Source organism: Opisthocomus hoazin, chromosome 8 (genome assembly GCF_030867145.1).
Source record: "Opisthocomus hoazin isolate bOpiHoa1 chromosome 8, bOpiHoa1.hap1, whole genome shotgun sequence".
NCBI lineage: Eukaryota > Metazoa > Chordata > Aves > Opisthocomiformes > Opisthocomidae > Opisthocomus > Opisthocomus hoazin.
In genome coordinates, this window is record NC_134421.1 from 12,229,125 (window position 1) to 12,247,888 (window position 18,764).

The window sequence follows — 18,764 nt, forward strand, 5'->3', positions numbered from 1 at the left end:
TACCTATTTACTACTGGGAAAGAACAGCCATGAAATGGTTTCTAAAGAACAAGCTTAGAATGCTTTGTTGTCTTCAAATTTTCATTTTCAAAACATGTTCCATCACATTTCAAAACCCTACTTTACTGACATCACCTTAGTTTAAGGTGAAAAGGGTAGTACTGACACTAGGGGGTTTTTTTGCCTTTCTGTCACATCTCTCTCATTCATGATGAGCTGGACTAGGAAACCAATCAAGATTAAAAGTAATATAGAAGGAAAAATCAAGATATGTCACAGTCCACCTCAAAAACCAGCTTTATAAACACTTTCATTCCCTTAAGGGAAGGAAGGCAAAGTGAAACATTTGTTTGGAAGCCAGCAGTGGCAGTAAGCATAACTGCCTCTTTTGGCTGATCATTACGCTGTATCATGAAGTAAATCACATATTAACAGAATACAAACAAAGCATCTGTACAAAGATTAAATTGGCAAGATGTAAATGAACAAAGTGCAAGATTAGTGTAAAACAGTGCAAGGAAGCAGTACAGTCTGCATGTCAATTTTTATTTTCCTTTTACTTGATGTATAAAAGTGTCTTTTCATTGTAATTGATTGAAGTCCAAGCTTCCTTTACACTCTCAAGATATTGAGTGACAACAATGGTCACCTGTTACACCTCTTTAAATTAACTCTGTAAACCCTTAAGGGTAGCTAAAGAAAACCCTAAAGCTGAACGAAACAAAACAAAACAGATTAATTTCTCTACTATCTTTCAGTTTTAATATAGTGGCTATTTCATATTTTTGAATATTTTGTTGTGAATCTATTCATACGGGAACAGAGAATCCATAAGGTTTGTATTTATAAGAAATTTCTGGTTTTTAAAAAACAGAAATTAGGTAGGAAATAAACGTAAACATAGCCTTCAAAATGTAAAGAGAAGGCAATAAAATAAGCTAGTCCAATAAACCTGTCTTAACTGTTTAACCTTAACCTTTCCCCAGAATTTTCTTCAAATATCATTGCACAAAGAATTATTTCATAGGCAACTGTTACTTTTAACTCCACTGAAATGCTGATAACATCTACAGCTGTGTTAAGCTAGAAACCAGTCCTAAAAATGTTCTGTATCACTAGTATCTTAGTGATATAATACTGCAAAACAGGTTTTAAAAATATTGCTAAACTTAAGTCTTAAAATTCAGAGAAAGTTCTATTTTATCTTAGTCCTGAACAACTATAATCAGTTAAATCAGCTACCACAAACTAAGATAAGCTGGCTTCTCTGGATCTACTACAATTATACGTTAAGGTGGACATGATTTTGCAGCCGAGTTCACATCACTGACGTTTGTAATTCTGAGTGTTCAGTATACCTAATGTTATACAAAAAAAGTCACTTGCATCTGAATATTCAAAAAGCTCTAAATCATTTCATATGAATTTTATATAACATATGAGTGTAATGTTCATTTTCATATACCATATACATTATCATGGACCGAATCCACACAGTATTTCAGGAACTGCATAGACTTGAAGCACACAAGGAAATGAGGTAATGCAATAAATTCTTCTAATCTTTTTAAACTCCTGTGTAATGCAGCATCATGGTTTATTACAACTCCCACTTGACTATGTATACAATTACTAGTGTCAAGAGAATTTTGAACCATTACTATATTTCTATCCCTAGTTCAAGCAGAAAGTAACAGTTTTATTCACCAGCTCACTGTGGCTAAGTGACAACACTTATCAAGACTTGAATGACTCCGTATTAAACACTGGAACTATTTACGATGAGGTTTGGGGAAAAGGAGTTCATAGCAGCACAATCATACACAGACCTAATTACTCTTCAATATTGTAAACATCTACAATATCATGTTAGAATTGTAAATCCCACAGACTACCTGTTAAAAAAACATCTTTCAAAGCAAATACAAACCTGTACAATATCCAAAACCATGCCAGCAGAAACAGTTCCAAATCCTGCTAGCAAGAAAGGTACCAGTATCTGTAACGCCATAATACTACTAGATTCTTTGGGTTGTTTTCTACTCCCTTCCACAATGATATCTTCATTACTGTCACTAGATAGGTTGTCTTCCTGCAACATGGCATCTGTTTCTGAAGTGTCCATTCCATCACAGTAATTGTAACCGGTAAAATCATCATATTTAGGGCTACAGCCAGATGGGCTGTGTCCATTACTCCCATGAAAACTTGGTTCTGAGAAGTGATGGTACTCTGCGTGCTGTTCAGACCTAGCATTAAAATTGTGTCCTGCCTGTTGCAATCCATCTTGCCAGACACCATTCACTTTTTTGTGTCTTTCATCCTGGTTTATTTGGTAAACAACAGGAACCATACTCAAAAGCAGTCTCAAAAATTTATCGGACTGAATTGTATTAAAATTTATGGTCCAGTTTACAAAACCTTCTCTGTCATGAACTTTGCTATTTGTTTTGGAGATGGTAGATCTGCCTTTACAGTTAGTCATAGTGCTACAGAAGTACAGGTTGAAAAGCACTTTGTTTTTCAGACGTCAGTGAAGAAATCTTGTAGAGTCATCAAGTGCCACACTTGATGATTTTAAAACAGGTAGACGAAAATGATCCTTTTTTGCATGCAAAAATGTTTTTTATCTTCAACAATTCCATAAGCAAGATTGGATCTGCAAAAAAGTAAATAGCATATATTCAAATTTTAAAATATTTTAACTCTACAGAAGACACACAATACTGGTTTAAATGTTCAGATCCCCCAGTATCTTTCCAAAGCAAGTATCTGTAGAAATGCCAATCTCCTCCAACATTCAAGTGCCTAAATTGAAAGAAATTAGAACATAAAAAGGGAAAGTTGGTGGGTGAGGAAATTTCACAAACTGGTGTACTTTCCAGTGAAAGAAACAGACAGCAGTATGGACTGTACGTGAATTGGTGAGGGCCTAGCTTTTGCCTTTTTAAAGCCCAGGAAGTCCAAGTCTTCAGGCAGATACTGTGTGCAACGCTGGACTTCCAGTGGCCTTGAAAGCATTAGGTCCCCAGAGAAACATATTTCTGCAAGGTGCAAGGGTATGGACAAATGGAACCCACATGGTGCACTGCGGGGCCACAGTTGCTCCTCCCACGCTAAGCTAATAGCAAGGAGCACGGAAAAAGATAAGGAAAAAAAATCCCTAACTTTCAAAACGCTATCAGAAGTGGTAAGCCCAACGCAATAGTCTGGGTGGCAAAGGCCTTATGTGTTGGCAGTCCCTGCCCTCCACCCCCATAAAAAGATGGTAAACCGATATTGATATGTAAAATTCAAAAGCATGCTAATTTAAAATCATAGTAACTGAATTTTCTCTGAAGCAAGCATATAAATTGTGTTAAGTGTAAAGAGCTACTATATACATAATAAAACTGGACATTTTTCCACAAAATACTACAATAGGAAAGAAAGAAGACAGTAATGAAATTTAGACCAGTTAGTCTAATATAGTTTAAATTAGTCTAATTTTAAATAAAAAGCTGCAATACTATATTCATAAATTAGCCATATCAAAATTAAATTTAATTAAATAAATTTAATTAAATAAATTTAATTTAAAAATAAATTTAATTAAATTTTTTTTAGAAGTTAGTAGTTAGGATAACTGAAAGAATGATATTAAAAATCTGATTCTAATTTAATTTTGCATGAGGTGGAAGTTGCAGGTATTTCCTGAAAGACAGGTTATTCTGATGTCTGGTAACCACTAAAATGTAATTATTTGATCAATATTAACACTTAATGTGGTCAGTTTGTTTTGCTTTCTGCAAATCATGAAAATATATTATATCTTTTATGTCTAATGTGAATTTATTTCTACTTTGAAATTTCCATTGTGGTAGAAAATTAAACAATTATATACTGGCAGCCTCAAGTCATTTGACATTCCCTCCACCAGAAGTCACTTCACCTTCCTTTTCTCCAGTTTTCATGTTGTGACAATAGTTACAATAATTTACTAGAAGAACAACAGTTTTCATTTGACTTGAAGCTTTGTTGACTTCAGTATTTATTACTAGACTCCATGAATACAGCTAAATGATTGGCATAAACAAAGAAACAAAGGTCAGGCAGACTACACCAGAATGATGTGGGATAACACAACTCCACAAGCTCAAGACACTGTACCTATGCAAAGCTTGGAAAACTTATTCTTATAGACTGCAGGAAGAAAAAATAGTTAGGGTTAGAGGATTTTTTTATCTATTTTTCCTAAGAAAATGAGGCTCCTAAGACCACATCATTTATGTTATGATCCCTATAGTTCCTCTCCCTCCGTTTCAATGTTTTTAAGTCATACAGTGTTTCTGGAGCAATTTCAGATAGACTTGACAGAGAGTAGAGATGTCAAAGCTTTTTGTAACTAACAGCCTTAGATCCAAATTTACGCCCTTGCTGTAAGACATCTTCAAACATTAGTTAGGCTAGTTCACTCATATACGGCCACGGCGAGTCAACTGCAAAAGTCCTGCCGGTCACAGAATTACTTGTTTTGGTTTTGTGAGCAAAGAGACGACTCAAATGCGACATGAAGATTTTTCCCTCTATCAATGGCTTTATCCAAGGGAGCTCTAACCAAGAAACCAGCATTATAAAAATGACAGAGTTAATCACTTGGCTTAGAAAGAAGTCAAGTTTTTGCAAGAAAAAGCAATCTTTTTTCCACAAGACCAACAGAGGAATTTAAGTAACTAAGATTCCTGCAGTATCTTTTGCAGCTCTGTAGCGGATTGTGCTACATTTAACCTTCTAGCCTAAGTGCATAAAAACTCCTAGGACTCAATTCTGGCTTCCACACACTTTAATTAGGAGTAACAAACCAACTTTTGCTGCTCTCCCAGCAGAGCTCTAACCACAGGCCAAAATGGTGCTCTGTTAAGTGCTACATAAAGACAGAACAAGAAAAGGTAATTCAGTTTCTTCCTGGTGGCAGGGTCTAAGTAAAAGAAAAGAAACGGTGCATAAAAAAAGACAAGCAGAAGCAGATGCATCATTAAACTAGAAAACTAACTATTATCAATTTATATGACAACAGCAGAGAGCTTTACAGAAGGATTAAGAGGAATATAAGAGAAGAGAAGTTTAGGGAAGTTGAGGAAAATTAAAATTTCAGGACGGGGATAGCCTAGGGTGCTGAAGGTTGCCAACTGATTTATGACGATGGGAAGTGGCACGTTACTTACAAAACCTACAGAGGGAAAAGCTTTGGATCACTTCAGCCAGCTGAGTGTTGGCTGATCACAAGAAACATCCAGATGAGAGAAACTTTATGATAGTTCCAGATGATCCAGAACGGGATATAGAAATAAGATGTAACGTGATCTGTCTGTGATGAAAGACACGCACTTAGACCCACAGCAACCTCACCAGGTTTTTTCGGGGGTGGTGTTGGGGTTTTTTTTTAGGAGAAGTGAAGGAGTAACAAATAAAGGATTTTATTTCACTCATGGGGAAATACATTGAGAAAATTTCTTAATAGCTTTAACAAGCTAGAGTCTGGCTCTCATTGTGGTTTCTCCAATACGTCCTCCAGTCACATCACCAGAGTGCTAGACCAGTGACTCACAGAAATTATTCATTGGTCTGGAACTCTGGCCAAAAACATTTGGGTTAATTATCCATGGGTTTCTAGCATATGAATTTTTTTCCTTTTAAGTTTTTACTATCTTTTTTTTAAGAAACAAATCTTTTGGGAAGACTGTGGTTTCATTGAGAAAGTGTTAACAAACAGAAATGGCATTTAAAAGTAAAAAAAAAAAAAAAAAAGAGGAACAGAAAAACGATTCAGTCAACCAGCAGATTACAAAGGGAGGAGGCGGCTGGCATGGACAGCTGAGAGTTGAAATCGCACAAAGCAGTCTGGATGACCGTCATTTACGTTTTTGTACCTACAAAATTCAGCAAACCATGTAAGGAACAGTATGATCTCAGGGAGAACTCCCTAAGAAGCTTTATTATTGACAAAAACAATGCCAATTTTATTGTGTTGTCTAGAAAAGATAAGGCTAGCTAAAGAAGCAAGCCCTACTCAAGTAACTCGTGTGCAGAAAAGGAGGTAAAAATCTCAAAAATTCCATCCCTTGTTTCTGTAGGAAGAGGAGATAAGTGAATCTGGTTTCTTGTCATACAACCAGGAGGCTACAGAGAAAGACAAAGTACAAAAAAAGGGGAGAGAGACAAAAATCCTTTGAGAAGCCAGGAAGCAGCCTCAAATTTATCATACCTAGCATGTCATATATGAAATGAAGGGACACTTTGTCTTTGTCCCTATGAGCAAAATAATGAGCTATGCCTAGACTGTGAATCTAATAATTTCCACTTCTTCATCGTTTCCTAAGTACCTATGTTTAATAGTTTCTTCTTTTCCTTCATAAAGTTTATACACATAACAATTACTGTGTATTATTCACCTCTCTGTCCTGTAAACTTACACAAACATAAACAAATAGCCCTGCAATCATAAACAAATAGCCCTGCAATCATAAACAAATGGGAAATATAGCCATACCCTGCTGTTTGCTGAAGACGTGTTCCTGAAAAGTGAGACAATCACCAACCCAACAGATAACAAACCAATTTTACCCATAAGAACTAATATAATTGCTCCACACAGCAATTTAAAAAATACACCCAGAGACAGTATAGATGACGTGGAAAATGGACAAGCAGAAGCAGATACTGTGGAAAATAGGACCATGAGCTGAAAGAGTTGTTGACTTTTGGAAATGGATAGCTGCTTTAGAAAAATCTCAGGTACTTCAGCTATAAAACTGAACACCTGATCATTATCACATTTTTCCATTCTTCACCTTTGATTGGCTTGACTAGTCTTGATTCATCTGAGAAAGGTGAAGATGACAAAGAAAATGTAACTGCTCAGGACCAGGCAGCAATCACCCAAACCAATTGTCAGCATTGCTTTGGATACACCCATGATTCGGTTCTCAAGCACAGGGGAAGCAGATGCTTCTTCTATACCTTCCCAGGGTTTAAAGAACACCCAGCACTAGCAGCATTAAAGGACCAGATTCTACAGCTAAACGTGATCATATAGTAATTAGACTACTAATAATTTATTTAAAGCATGAAAGCAATTAGTAATTAAAGCACTATGCTTTTTTAAGAACCTTCAAAAAAAGGGGAAGGGGGAAGAATGGTATGAAACTTTTGTAGCGTCAACATTATGACAGGCTAAAGCAAATATTTATCAAAGTCTAGGTCTAGGAAAACTAATTTTCTGATTTCTTTCAGAGTTTGGCTAATAAAACCAAAAGATAACATCTATCTAAATAATACTGAGGGCTTTCACAGGATCCAAAGCTAATCACACCACAGTCAAAACCCATTTTTCCTAAAAGCTGCATGCATTTTTTTACGGGTAATCTTTAAAAGCAATAATAATCTCTACATTGCACTTCTAGGTAGTCCACAACAAAATACAATAGCTTAAACATGCCTGTCTGAAAAATACCTCTTAGTACAAGAACAAGCCCGGGAAAGGATTCAGGAAAGTAATATGAAACATTAACGAAATACTGAGCTTTAATATTTTGCCATAATAAGCAAAGATGAAGCTGAATTCTTTTCTGGCTTCAAAGACTCTTTTTCTGGCTTCAAAGATGAAACCAGGCTATTTTCAATGAAAGGATGAGAGGCAGTGGGCACAAATTGAACACAGGAAATTCCATTTCAACATAAGAAAAAGCTTTTTTGTTTTACCATGAAGGTGGCTGAACACTGGTCCAAACAGGTTATGGAGACTCCATCCTTGGCGATATTTGAAACCCAGCTGGACACAGTCCTAAGCAACCTGCTCCACTTGACCCTCCACAGAGCAGCAGTGGCTGAATAGAAAATTCGCTGAGATCCCTTCCGAACTCAATGATTCTGAGATTCTGTAAAGTGTGAAATGTGAGGTTTTGCGGGATGCCTTTGAGTTCAGATTAAGATTTACACAAGTGACACAAGGATTTGCATGACCTCTTCTCCACTGCTGTGTCCTGTGTACATACAAGTTCCCAGTATCACACTGACATCACAGCTGTGGCTAATCATTTACATTGCTGCAGCGGACATAGCAGTAGAAAGTGAAAGCTACATCACATCACCTCAGCATTACAGAGACTAAACAGATTATATTGTCATTAACTGTTTTGTAGAATCTGGAACCCAAGGTAATAAGCTGGGCTAAGATTATTTATACTGGATACTTAATGTTGAGTATTAAAGGCTGGAAAACATGTTGAAAATTAACAAGTGTTGCATGCAAGGCAGATATATGGGCATTAAATATCATTTCTTAAACACTATGCAGTAAACTGGTTAACATGGTGTTTATTGTATGGCAGTTGCAGGTTAAATCAACAGCAAAAGCAAAAAAAAAAAAAGAAAAAATAACAAGGGGAAAGAAAGATTAAAGAACCTCCAGACGCCTTCTTGAATATAAGACGCTGAAAGAGCTGCCAGCCTCAGGCTTAGTTGTCAGACAAGTTTGAGACTGCTGCATTCCACTTCCTGAACACAGTGGCTTTCAATTTTGGCCCCAAGGAAGAGAAAAGCAGCTGTCAGAAAAAGATTCTGTTTGCCTCTGCACTTTTAAGGCAACTCAATTAGAAGAGACCAAAGCTGAGCCAGAAACAAGGTAGCAAGGCTGTGAAATGTGGTCAGGTTGTAAAATCACCTAAATGGAATACCAACACAAAAAACACCACGCAAATGACATCCAGACCATCAGAAGCAGGTGGGAAAGCTTGAAATATAAGAGATAATGCAGTCCTCCAGATTAGGTCAGCCATAGGTACTTACCAGGATGAGTCCTAACCGTACTATTTGGGATCCTGATTACAGGTTTCTACCAATGCGGTATGAATTGCTTATTAACTCGGGCACTAGGATACAGACTTCACACTGGGTTTTGTGGATCATTTCCAAAGGTATTTGAAAAGAAAATGATACATGGCTATTTTTCCTTCTGAAATGTCTACCAGTCATACTGTAGTATTTATGGTTCCAGTTTCACAATCTCTTTAAGGCAGTATATGCAGGGAATGCTGCCAAAACAGGTCTTCCCACCTGCTCTCATCTTTTTACCAGCATTACTGAACTGGCAAAGCGAGGATAAATTAGGATGTCTACCAAAGCCTGCTAGGGCTCTACCTAGAAAAGATCTACGAGCAGACTTTTTTCAGGTATTTATGTTTTGCTCCTGACACTAAGACTAAACAGTTACTTAATTTTATATGTTCCATTTATCGGAGCCTGGCTAATGTAGCATGGTCTATAATCTCGGATCAAATGCTAGTGAAGAAGTCACACAATCGCACCCCGGACAGCACAGAAAAATTCTAATTGTAATATCCTCTGAAATTAAAAGAAAGGCACAGCTACTGCTTGAACTTAATTGAGAACTAACGACAGAGTAAAAAGCAGAGTAAATCTCGAAGAGCTCCTGTGGTTTTGGCAGAAAAGCATGGAAAGAGCACAAATGTACCGCCAGACGTTAATTACAAGGTTTGCAAACAAAAAAAAAGACGATTGCTGGAGTCCGTGTGCGTGCTGTTCGGGCACAGGGTCCACGCTCGCCTGGCAACCGCACCTGCAGGTCCTGGCCTATTTTTATAGGTGCAAAGGCGGGACCAGAGCAGGGATGTGCGGAGCACCAGGGCCGCGGGAAACGCCGGCTAGGTTTCGTGCAGGCAGGGAGACCGGAGCACAGGCTCACTGTCCCGGAGCAGCGCACGACGAAAAGAGCCGGCGGGCTCTGAGGGGCGCCGGGCAGCGGCGGCCTCCCGCCCCTCAGCGCCAGCGGGCCGGGCGCGGGACAGCGGGGCAGGCCGGCGCCGGGCGGGGGCTGCGAGGGCGGGAGGGGCAGGCGCGGTGCCCGGCAGCTCCGCCACTCGTGAGGGAACTTTCCCGCCTGCCATCGCCCCGCGGCGGCAGGTCGCTGGCCCGCCCCGGCCCCTCTCCCCTCGCTGCCGCCCGTCCGCCCGCCCCCCGCCGCGGGCCGCCCCTTCCCCTCACCTGGGCGAGGCGGGCGCCGGCCGCGGCCCGGGGTCCCGCTCCATCGCCACGGCGGGGATCGGCCGGGCGGCGGTGACAGCTCCGGGGCTGGGTGAGCGCGGCCGGCACTGAGCAGGCGCGGAAGCGGCCCCCGCGATGATGTGGCCCGTGATGCGCAGCAGCCGCCGCCGCCGCCACCGGCCGCTCCGACCCGGCGGGCAGGGGCGGGGCGGGGCGGGGCCGGGCGCGGGGGCGCGAGCCGCCGCCAACCGTCACCCCGCGCCCCTGAGGGGAGAGGAGGGCGCGCGGTGCCGATCACCCCGCGCTGAGGGGGCCCGCGGGCTTCCCCTTCCCGCCGCGCCTCCTCGGCCCCCGGGGCGAAGCCGGGCCCCCGCCGCGGTCCCTCCGCGGCGCCCCGCGGGCCGGGGACGGCGGGAGGCCATGAGGCTGCCTTGGCTCCTGCTCGGTACCGGCGGCACCGGCTCCACAGTGCCAGCTGCCAGGGCCGTTCTGTTCTTTTCCTGCAGCTTGGCTGAAAATCGCTGCCTCAGAAATCCATTTTTTAAGGATCTGGGTCGGTTGGGACACGCTGGTGCCTGGCCCGCTGCTCCGGGCAGCCCTGCACGCAGTGCCGGGAGCTTACGCGCGGGTCTGCCAGGGACTGGCGTGGAATCGGCCGCCCGCGCCCAGCCACATCGGACTCCAGGCCTGGCGGGGCCCTGGTGATCGATCCTCAAACTCTTATTTTGAGGCACACTTTATATTAATACGTTAAAACAGTCAAGCCAGCTAAATTTGTGCAATTACTGTCACGACTGGTATTACTCCTTGGTTGTTGCTCGACCCCTGGAAGTAGCGGGGGTGCCTTAAGCAGAAGGTGAAAGGGAAGAAAGAGGAAGAAAGGACAACCAGGATTTAATGACGGTGATGGCAGCCAAGTCTGCAGCATCTCTTTTCCTTCCCACGGACAGAACAGAAGATGGCGCGGGCAAGTCACCGAGTCTCTGCCGTGAACTGGAGCGAGCTGCTGTGGGCACGTGTGGCAGAGCAGGAACTGAAGCACGGGAGGATGTATTTGCAGGACCAGGGCCAAAAAAAAATCTGCACGACAATAAGGAAACATACAGCATCCTCTTGAACTCTGAGTTGATACTGCATTAGAGGAATGAAGCAGCTCAGAGCTCAGAGCTGTTAGTTCAGTGGTGAATGCTTCTCAAGCCTGAATTTATTAGGAATTTGGGCTACGGATGCTCTTGTCCCCCCACCCTAGGAGCAACCGTGTCTATCCGTGCCTGGTGCGCGCTCACCTGCCATGCATTGTGGGTACACAGTCGTTGGGCCACCACGCAAATCAGAGAGAGACACGTCTGCCTCTGTTGCCAGCAGGTTGGAGGACGAGCCTGAGGTTTGGTAATAGCACCTGAGGGTGCCGTTTCTGGCTTCTCTAATTGCTTGTCTGGTGACCTTGGGCAATCATTTCACTGCTCCCTGCTGCACGTTCCTCGACAGCATTATGCCCCTCCCTCCACTGCATAGTCCCTGTGGATGAAATATGTTATCTGAGGTTCGCACACCGTGATTTTCGGCTGTGTGCAAATTCAGAAAGACTCATTTTTTTTGTGGCCCAAGGCAAAAGACCTCCATCCTCGAGATTTTTCAGTCATCAAAGCTTAGGATAGCATAGGAATAGCTTAGGAATAGGAAGGAATAGCTTAGCATAGGATAGCTTAGGAAGCATAGGATTTTTCTGGGAAAACAGGATTCTGAAGCAGAGCTGGGTAGAAAGGTGCAGACCAGGTCGCAAACCCAGTGGCACGCACCCGGCGCTGCAGGAGGCCTGGCACAGCGGCAGCGGGCGCGCGCTTGGGCCGCTCTCGCTCAGGCAAACACCGCTGCCGCCTCTTGCCGGAGGCCTCGCAGAAGGTTTGCTCCTTCCTCCTTTGTGTTCGTTAATTCTTAGATGTTGGGATCTGGGTGGTTGTTTTTTTTTTCCTGGTGTTCTTTGCAATGAGGGCATGTGAGCATGAAGAATCAAGAAATAAAAAAGGTGTGTCGCATTTCCTACCAGAACACCCCTTACCTGGTTACTGCTTGTTCCCGTTTTCGGTGTGGACTTTGCGCCTCGTCTCTTAACGAGCCCTTCCGTTCTCCTTTCACATCGTTTAAACAGATAGAGACGGAAACTGCAGAACAAATCTTGAGTCACAGGTTGGCCGCTGTCAGCTGAGCTTGATGGTTGTACGAGTTTCCTTTCCAAAAGATAATTAAAATTCCCTCAGGCTCTGACAGTTCCTTTTAGCTGCGTTCATCAAATTCTGACAGTGAAAACGGGAGAGTTTTCACGGGAAGGCGGCGTTCAGGTCACGCTGCCTACTTGCAGCTCAGTTGTGTGCTCTCATTCCTCCTCCAAGCGTGGGGACGGGCTTTTCACGCCAAATCGTTTCACAAAGATTTAAAACGAATTGTTTTTCTCCGCAGCGCGAGTTCTCCTTCCCGCACCGTTGACCCCAGGTTACGCGCGCGGAGGCCCTGCCCCTCCCGCCCTCCAGGGGGCGCTGCGCGGCGGCGGGGCGAGCGCCCGGCCCGGAGCCACTTCCGGCGCATGGCGGGGGCCGGCGGAGCGGCGGGCCCGGCCGCCTCCCGGGAGTTGCTGGCCGTGGGGCGCAGGGGAGGTGAGCGGCCCGCGCGGGGGGAGCCCCGCCGCCGAGGGGCTGAGCTGGGCCTCCCGCCCGCCTTTCGGCTCGGGAGCGGCGCGGCGGGGCTCGGCCTGGCCGCCCCCCGGGCCGGGGGGGGGTAGGGTCGGGTCGCGGCGAGCCCCTGGCCTCGCCCGGCGGCGGGCAGCCCGAGGGAGGGGGCTTTTCAGGCTCCTGGGCTGCTGGTGCTTCGCTTGCTGTTGCGTCTGGCGCGTTTGGAGGAGCGGCCGTTTCCCCGGGCGCTGTTAGTACAATGCGAAGTAAATACGGGGCGGGGGGAGCCCCCAAACTGACGTTAAACTGTTATCGATAGTCGTAACAACATTCCTGAGAGGATAAAAAGATGTTAAAAAGAAGTAAAGCTTCCCTTCGCTTAACGGTAAAGGGCTGATGGCTCTGTTGGCGATTGTAAGAGCTAACGTGTCTCGTTAATGCAGTTTCCCTACATCGTTTAGATTTTACGATGCTACTCTGGAAAATACTTAATTTGGATCATTAGCACCGGTGAGTGTGGCCTGCTTTCGTTGATGGCCGCCACACGGTCGCGCACGTGAGGGAACGGATTTAAATCGGTGTCATGAGCTCACGTTAGCTGCTGTAACCTCGCTGTGTTTTGCTGTGGGGCGTTGCAGATAGTTCATTTGTACGTTGATACCAGTTGCTAAATAAATCATTGACGAAAGACTTTAAAAGCAGTGAGAGCCTGTAAGAAGTGACCTGCAGGGTCAGACCAGTAGTCCATAGAACCCAGTATTCTGTCTCCCATCAACTGCGATAGCAGATGGTAATTACAGGGGACATGTTCGTTTAAGCGCTGTGTGCTCCCCATTCTTGTAGTTGCCCGGTGTCTGTAGTCAAAGGGGTGGGGGTGCAGGGGGTGCGTTCCCGCTCAGTCCTTTTAGTATCAGATTATGATTCTGATGCCCAGAATTTCTCTAATTCCGGGTTAAACCTGCTGATCCATCTGCTTTCACGGCTGCTTGTGGTAGCGAGTTGTAGACATTCCCCATTTGTTATGTACAGAAATACTGACATGGCTCACTACAAACAGTATTTGCAGGAGAGCAGAGTGGAGGAATTCCGGGAGGCAGAGACAGTTGAATCCTCATCTGTTGAGTCTTGTTGTAGAAAGGTGGAAAAGTAGCATCAAGAAGAGACCCTCACAGTTAAAATGTGACATTTACGGTTGATGCAGGTAAACATTCAAATCTTTGTTTGTTTCCAGGGCTGGAAGAGACTTTGTTGATTAGTTCAAAATGTAGTGGCAGGAAGGCCACGACTTTACAGACAGTTAGGATGCCAAGGAGTAATGGTAAGTATGGCTTTGTTATTGGAACAGTGTCAAGTAGGAGGTAACATCTTTGACGTAACTTTTGTTTCAGTGCTTTCCTTGCATTCGTAAAGGCAGCAACTCCTGTGTTCTGTTTCTTCTGGTGCTCGGTCCTCCGTTGCAGTTCTCCATTGCAGTTGCACGTCCCACAGGTCGATCATGTAACTGCTGCGTCTGCAAAGCTAGTTTTTGCGATGCCAGGTGTTAAAACTGTGAAGTTCTTGGGACTTGGTTCTCCTTGCAGAAATACTCCCGCTGTCTGCATAGGGTGAATTCACCAGGTTGTACCTTTGGTCTTCATTTAGCCAGCTACTTTCAAATTGATGCAAGATACATAGATACTTTCAGAACTTTATTTTTAGTGAATGTGCTGGCAAAATTATTAAGCCAGATCATAAAGCCATTCATTCACAACAAATTAGTTTGAATGCATTAAGAAAACTTTTTTTTTCTTTAATCGAGCTATGTTCCTTCTTTCTTAGTCAAACCAACACATGAATTGCTAATGTTCTCTTCAGCATAAATCTGTGCATAAGAGGACATAGTGTAAAAATTCATATTCTTTGAAAGTAGTGTATCTTCAGGACTTTTTCCCTTCATGAAGGTATACCAGAGTTCTTTAGTCTCAGATCGTTCTTTTCCAGTATAGACCTGTTGCTTTTTTGCTGATCTGGGCTTCTTGTCTCTGTCCAGAAGTCATTTCTGAGTATGAAATATTTGGTGTATAAAAGCATTTCAAGTAAAATGGACTCCTGTCAAATTAACATATTTTTATTTTGTGATTAAGCTGAGATTTAAGATGTAATAGAAAAAACAATTTTTTATATTGAGTTCTTGCTTGGATAAAAGTCTATGACAATGAGTGTTTCAAAGGCAGATTATACCTATTAGACTTCTGTGATGCTCACTCGGAATAGTACCTCTGACTTGACAGAGAATGAATGCTAGTGATTGGCTCATCTGCATGTGTGGAGCAAAGATCATTTGAAGAACTGCAGGCAGGTGAAGATACTCCCTTCCTCCGTGGAAGGGAAATGGGTGTGATTCTCCTAATGACACTGATTATCTTAAAATTGTTGGGAAGTGCCGCTGAGCTTAGAGGATATTTCTGTAGAAGCAAAGTGCTTTGTACTTAGACCTGGAGCATCCGCATCTCTCCCACCATCATAATGTCAGAGCCCCTCTTGATAATTACATTGACCTTTCTTTAGTGTAGCGTGACATCTGTGGCATATGTGCTACTGCTAATTTTTCCACCTTCTTTGAGACCTTCAGTCTATACATTAATAGGGAAGAAAGGAGGACATTATTCTGTTTCCACTGGGGATAATGCTGATGTGGAAGTTTCTCCAGATGGCCCTCGATATGTACTGAAAACCATGGAATTTACAAGCAAGTTTTCTGTAAACTAGGCACATTTTGTTTTAGGAATCCGAATGGAATTGTTGAAGTGATTTCTTCCTGCACCACATACGGACCAATAGATGCGGCATCTTTTTGCTGTTTGTGTCTTGGTGAATTGAATAAGAAATCCTCCTGTTAAAACATCTTAAATGTGGTAGACAGCTGGAAGTTACAGTTGAAATAGAATCTGTTTAAATGCTCAGTTTACTCAGGTATAAATGTATAAGCTACTGTGCATCTGTTTGTATACATACATGATGAATTATTTCTTTTTCAGTTTTGGACCGAGTACAGAGCTTTTTGCCACAGATGGCCCATGCAAATGATGAGCTAAGAAGAAAAATGGCAGCAGCACCAGCTCATCAGTTTGATATTGAAAATCTAGACAGTGCAACAGAAAAAGTTATAGAAATGGTAAATGTTTAATATATTTATTTTATAAAGTAAATTTAGATGTGATTAAAATAATTCTCTGATCTCAGAATGAGCTAATTTCATAGATAAGGCTCAGTCTTTACCACTTTAGTCCACGATCTGCAAATTCACAACATAGATGTAATAAAAATACTTATTTGGTTAAAATTTACTACTTGGTTTTCATACTTGCAGAATTTAGTGACTGGGGATGAAGTAGTTTAAAGCCAGAATAAGACATACTTTTGAATCATCAACTCTGAATCAAAAGTAAGTCACAAATTATATTTTAAATGTCTCGTTGGTAGTTTGGGTTTAGAAACTGGACAGTTTAAGCCATAGTAAGGCATAACAGAAGGCTTTAGTAGAAGAGTAATAACTGGTTTTCAGCTGTGTTTTGTAGGGATTTTTAGGCCTGGCTATAGGTCTTGGGTTTAGAAAAGTTGTTGGTGGTGTTGTGATCCTTTACCATAGAATCATAGAATGGTTTGGGTTGGAAGGGACCTTACAGATCATGTGGTTCCAGCCCCCTTGCCATGGGCAGGGACACCTTCCACTAGAGCAGGTTGCTCAAAGCCCCATCCAACCTGGGCTTGAGCACTTCCAGGGAGGGGGCATCCACAGCTTCTCTGGGCACCTGTTCCAGTTCCTCACCATGTTCAGAGTAAAGAATTTCTTCCTTATAACTAATCTAAACCTACCCTCTTTCAGTTTAAACCCATTACCCCTTGTCCTATCACTACATGTCCTTGTAAAAAGTCCCTCTACAGTTTTCTTGCAGGCCCCTTCAGGTACTGGCAGGCTGCTGTAAGGTCTCCCTGCAGCCTTCTCTTCTCCAGGCTGGACAGCCCCAACTATCTCATAGCAGAGTAGCTCCAGCCCTCTGGTCATTTTTGTGTTCCCCTCTGGACCTGCTCCAACAGGTCCGTGTCTGTCCTGTGCTGAGGGCTCCAGAGCTGGGCGCAGGACTCCAGGTGGGGTTTCAGCAAAGCAGAGCAGAGGGGCAGAATCCCCTCCCTCGACCTGCTGGCCACACTTCTCTTGATGCAGCCCAGGATACGGCTGGCCTTCTGGACTGCGAGTGCACATTGCTGGGTCATGTTGAGCTTCTCATCAACCAGCACCCCCAAGTCCTTCTCCTCAGGGTTGCTCGCAATCCATTCTTTATAGCTGGTGTTTGTCTGTTTATTTACATTCATATCAATATTCTCTTTCTGTTCTTAACTGAAGTGTTGCAGCCATATGCTTATGCAAGAAAATTTGAATATGAAAGTGATGTGATATGTGCGTGTCCCAGACAAGTGCCTTCTGGCCTGCAGACCCACAAGATACAAGGCAGAAGTAAGGCAGCCTGGGGTTTGGTGTGGGAGCTGTCAGGATTCAGCGTTCGTGTCGATTGTATCCAGCCTACATGCAGTAGGTTGTCCAGTGCTGGTATATGCTGAAGAATTCCAAATAAATAGTGAGAAAACAAAGTGAATCATGAAAATTATTTTAATGTGCTGAAGTGGAATGGGTAACTCTGACAGGAATTTTAAAAGATTTTTCATGTGACAGTGTCTGACAGGTGTCTTGCCTTTGTAGTAAAGAAGCCAGGAGACCTAGTGATTAATAGCTTAATGCTATTTGCAAATCATTGAAGAAATTTATTTGCATCTCAAATTCCTATATTTTTCTTTGCTGTATACAGGAAGTTTTTGAGGTGAGGATTATCAGTTTAGGACACGTATTTTTCAGAAAGAAAAACAGACCTCAAAAATCATGGCTCTACATATGGAAATATATGATCACTTTTACTTCAGACAATATCCTGGTGGTTTAAACTACATCCTGTTTTGCAGTAGTTGTAGTGCCATGAACGCTACTGGGTTATAAGATATGAACTATATTAATAAGTATATACACACATTTTTATGTATGTCATGACCCTTTATACACTAAATGGTTTCATTTGAATTCTTTACTGAAAATTAGTTTTGATGCTTCCTCCCTGTCAGTTTAAACATCTGATTTAGACTATCTTGACTTCAGCTATCAACTTATTTCTCTCTTTGATAATGATATAAAAATGGCCCTACATTTGCTGTAGGGCAATATAAATTACAATTTAAATATTTAGGAATCTGTTCATGATATTTATCATAATCCTAGGAGAACCCAAAAGCCTTTCTAATCGTGGTTGTTGTTTTCTTGTGGTAGTAGGCTGTTTCATGTGTTTGCTTTATGTTTTTCTCAAATGATGGAAGTGGTACAGAAATGTATAAAGTGTTAACTAAGGTGCTCTCTTCCAGAATGTGGCTGTAGTTGAACTGAGCGATTCTGATACAGATAAAGAGATGTTAACTTCAGAAGATGACTCGGAATCTGAAGATGACTCGGAATCTGAAGATGACTGTATAACTGATGAAGTGACAATAGACAACATCAAGTTTCCTAAACAAAAGGGAGAAAAGGGCAAAATAGAAATTTTGGACAGCAAAGTCAATGAGTAAATGCATTTTATTTTACTAAAAAAAAGGCAAAAACCCAACACAAAAAACCCAAAATGTGTTTTCTTACTTCAAAGACCTGGCCCTTAAAACTACCTTGTTTCCCAGCGTAGCATCCCCCAGGATCATGTGAAATGCTATAGTTTACATGATGGAGAAGTCAGGATCCACTCATGACTGAGGCAGGCTGGATTTCTGAAGAATTAAGTATGGTTTTATTCATCAAACAACATGGAAATGAACTTCATGGTAGGTTAGACTAAGATTTTTGTGGTGTGCTAGAAGAAGTTCCTTCAAGAGCAGGAAAGAGTTAACTAGGAAAAAAGCTTTGTTTTTTATATTCCATGTCCCATGAAGTGTCATGTACAATGTCTGCAATATTAAACATTGTCTTAAAGTACATGAGAGGTATGT

General features: G+C 42.6%; 2 protein-coding genes across 6 annotated transcripts in view; one reads left to right on the plus strand and one right to left on the minus strand.

Annotated features, from left to right (window-relative positions):
• The window catches only part of SLC41A2 (solute carrier family 41 member 2), a 67,408-nt gene extending 54,883 nt beyond the window's left edge, over nucleotides 1-12,525 (minus strand). Inside the window, exons 1-3 of one of the 5 annotated variants that reach the window (XM_075428489.1) lie at nucleotides 12,101-12,525; nucleotides 7,741-7,916; nucleotides 1,931-2,659 (exon numbers count right to left, since the gene is read on the minus strand). In XM_075428489.1, coding sequence (XP_075284604.1) covers nucleotides 1,931-2,485 — 555 coding nt within the window. In that variant the 5' untranslated portion in view covers nucleotides 2,486-2,659; nucleotides 7,741-7,916; nucleotides 12,101-12,525. Of the gene's footprint in view, nucleotides 1-1,930; nucleotides 2,660-7,740; nucleotides 7,917-10,041; nucleotides 10,144-12,100 lie in introns of those variants that run through there. The other 4 variants (XM_075428488.1, XM_075428490.1, XM_075428487.1 and 1 more) reach the window with 4 other exon arrangements.
• Nucleotides 12,526-12,593: 68 nt separating this feature from the next.
• Nucleotides 12,594-18,750, plus strand: NOPCHAP1 (NOP protein chaperone 1). The gene is made up of 4 exons (XM_075427876.1): nucleotides 12,594-12,692; nucleotides 13,939-14,025; nucleotides 15,725-15,861; nucleotides 18,153-18,750. Exons 1-4 carry the CDS (start codon nucleotides 12,623-12,625, stop codon nucleotides 18,351-18,353), a joined length of 495 nt encoding a protein of 164 aa, XP_075283991.1. The 5' UTR covers nucleotides 12,594-12,622; the 3' UTR covers nucleotides 18,354-18,750.
• The last annotated feature ends 14 nt before the right edge of the window (nucleotides 18,751-18,764 follow it).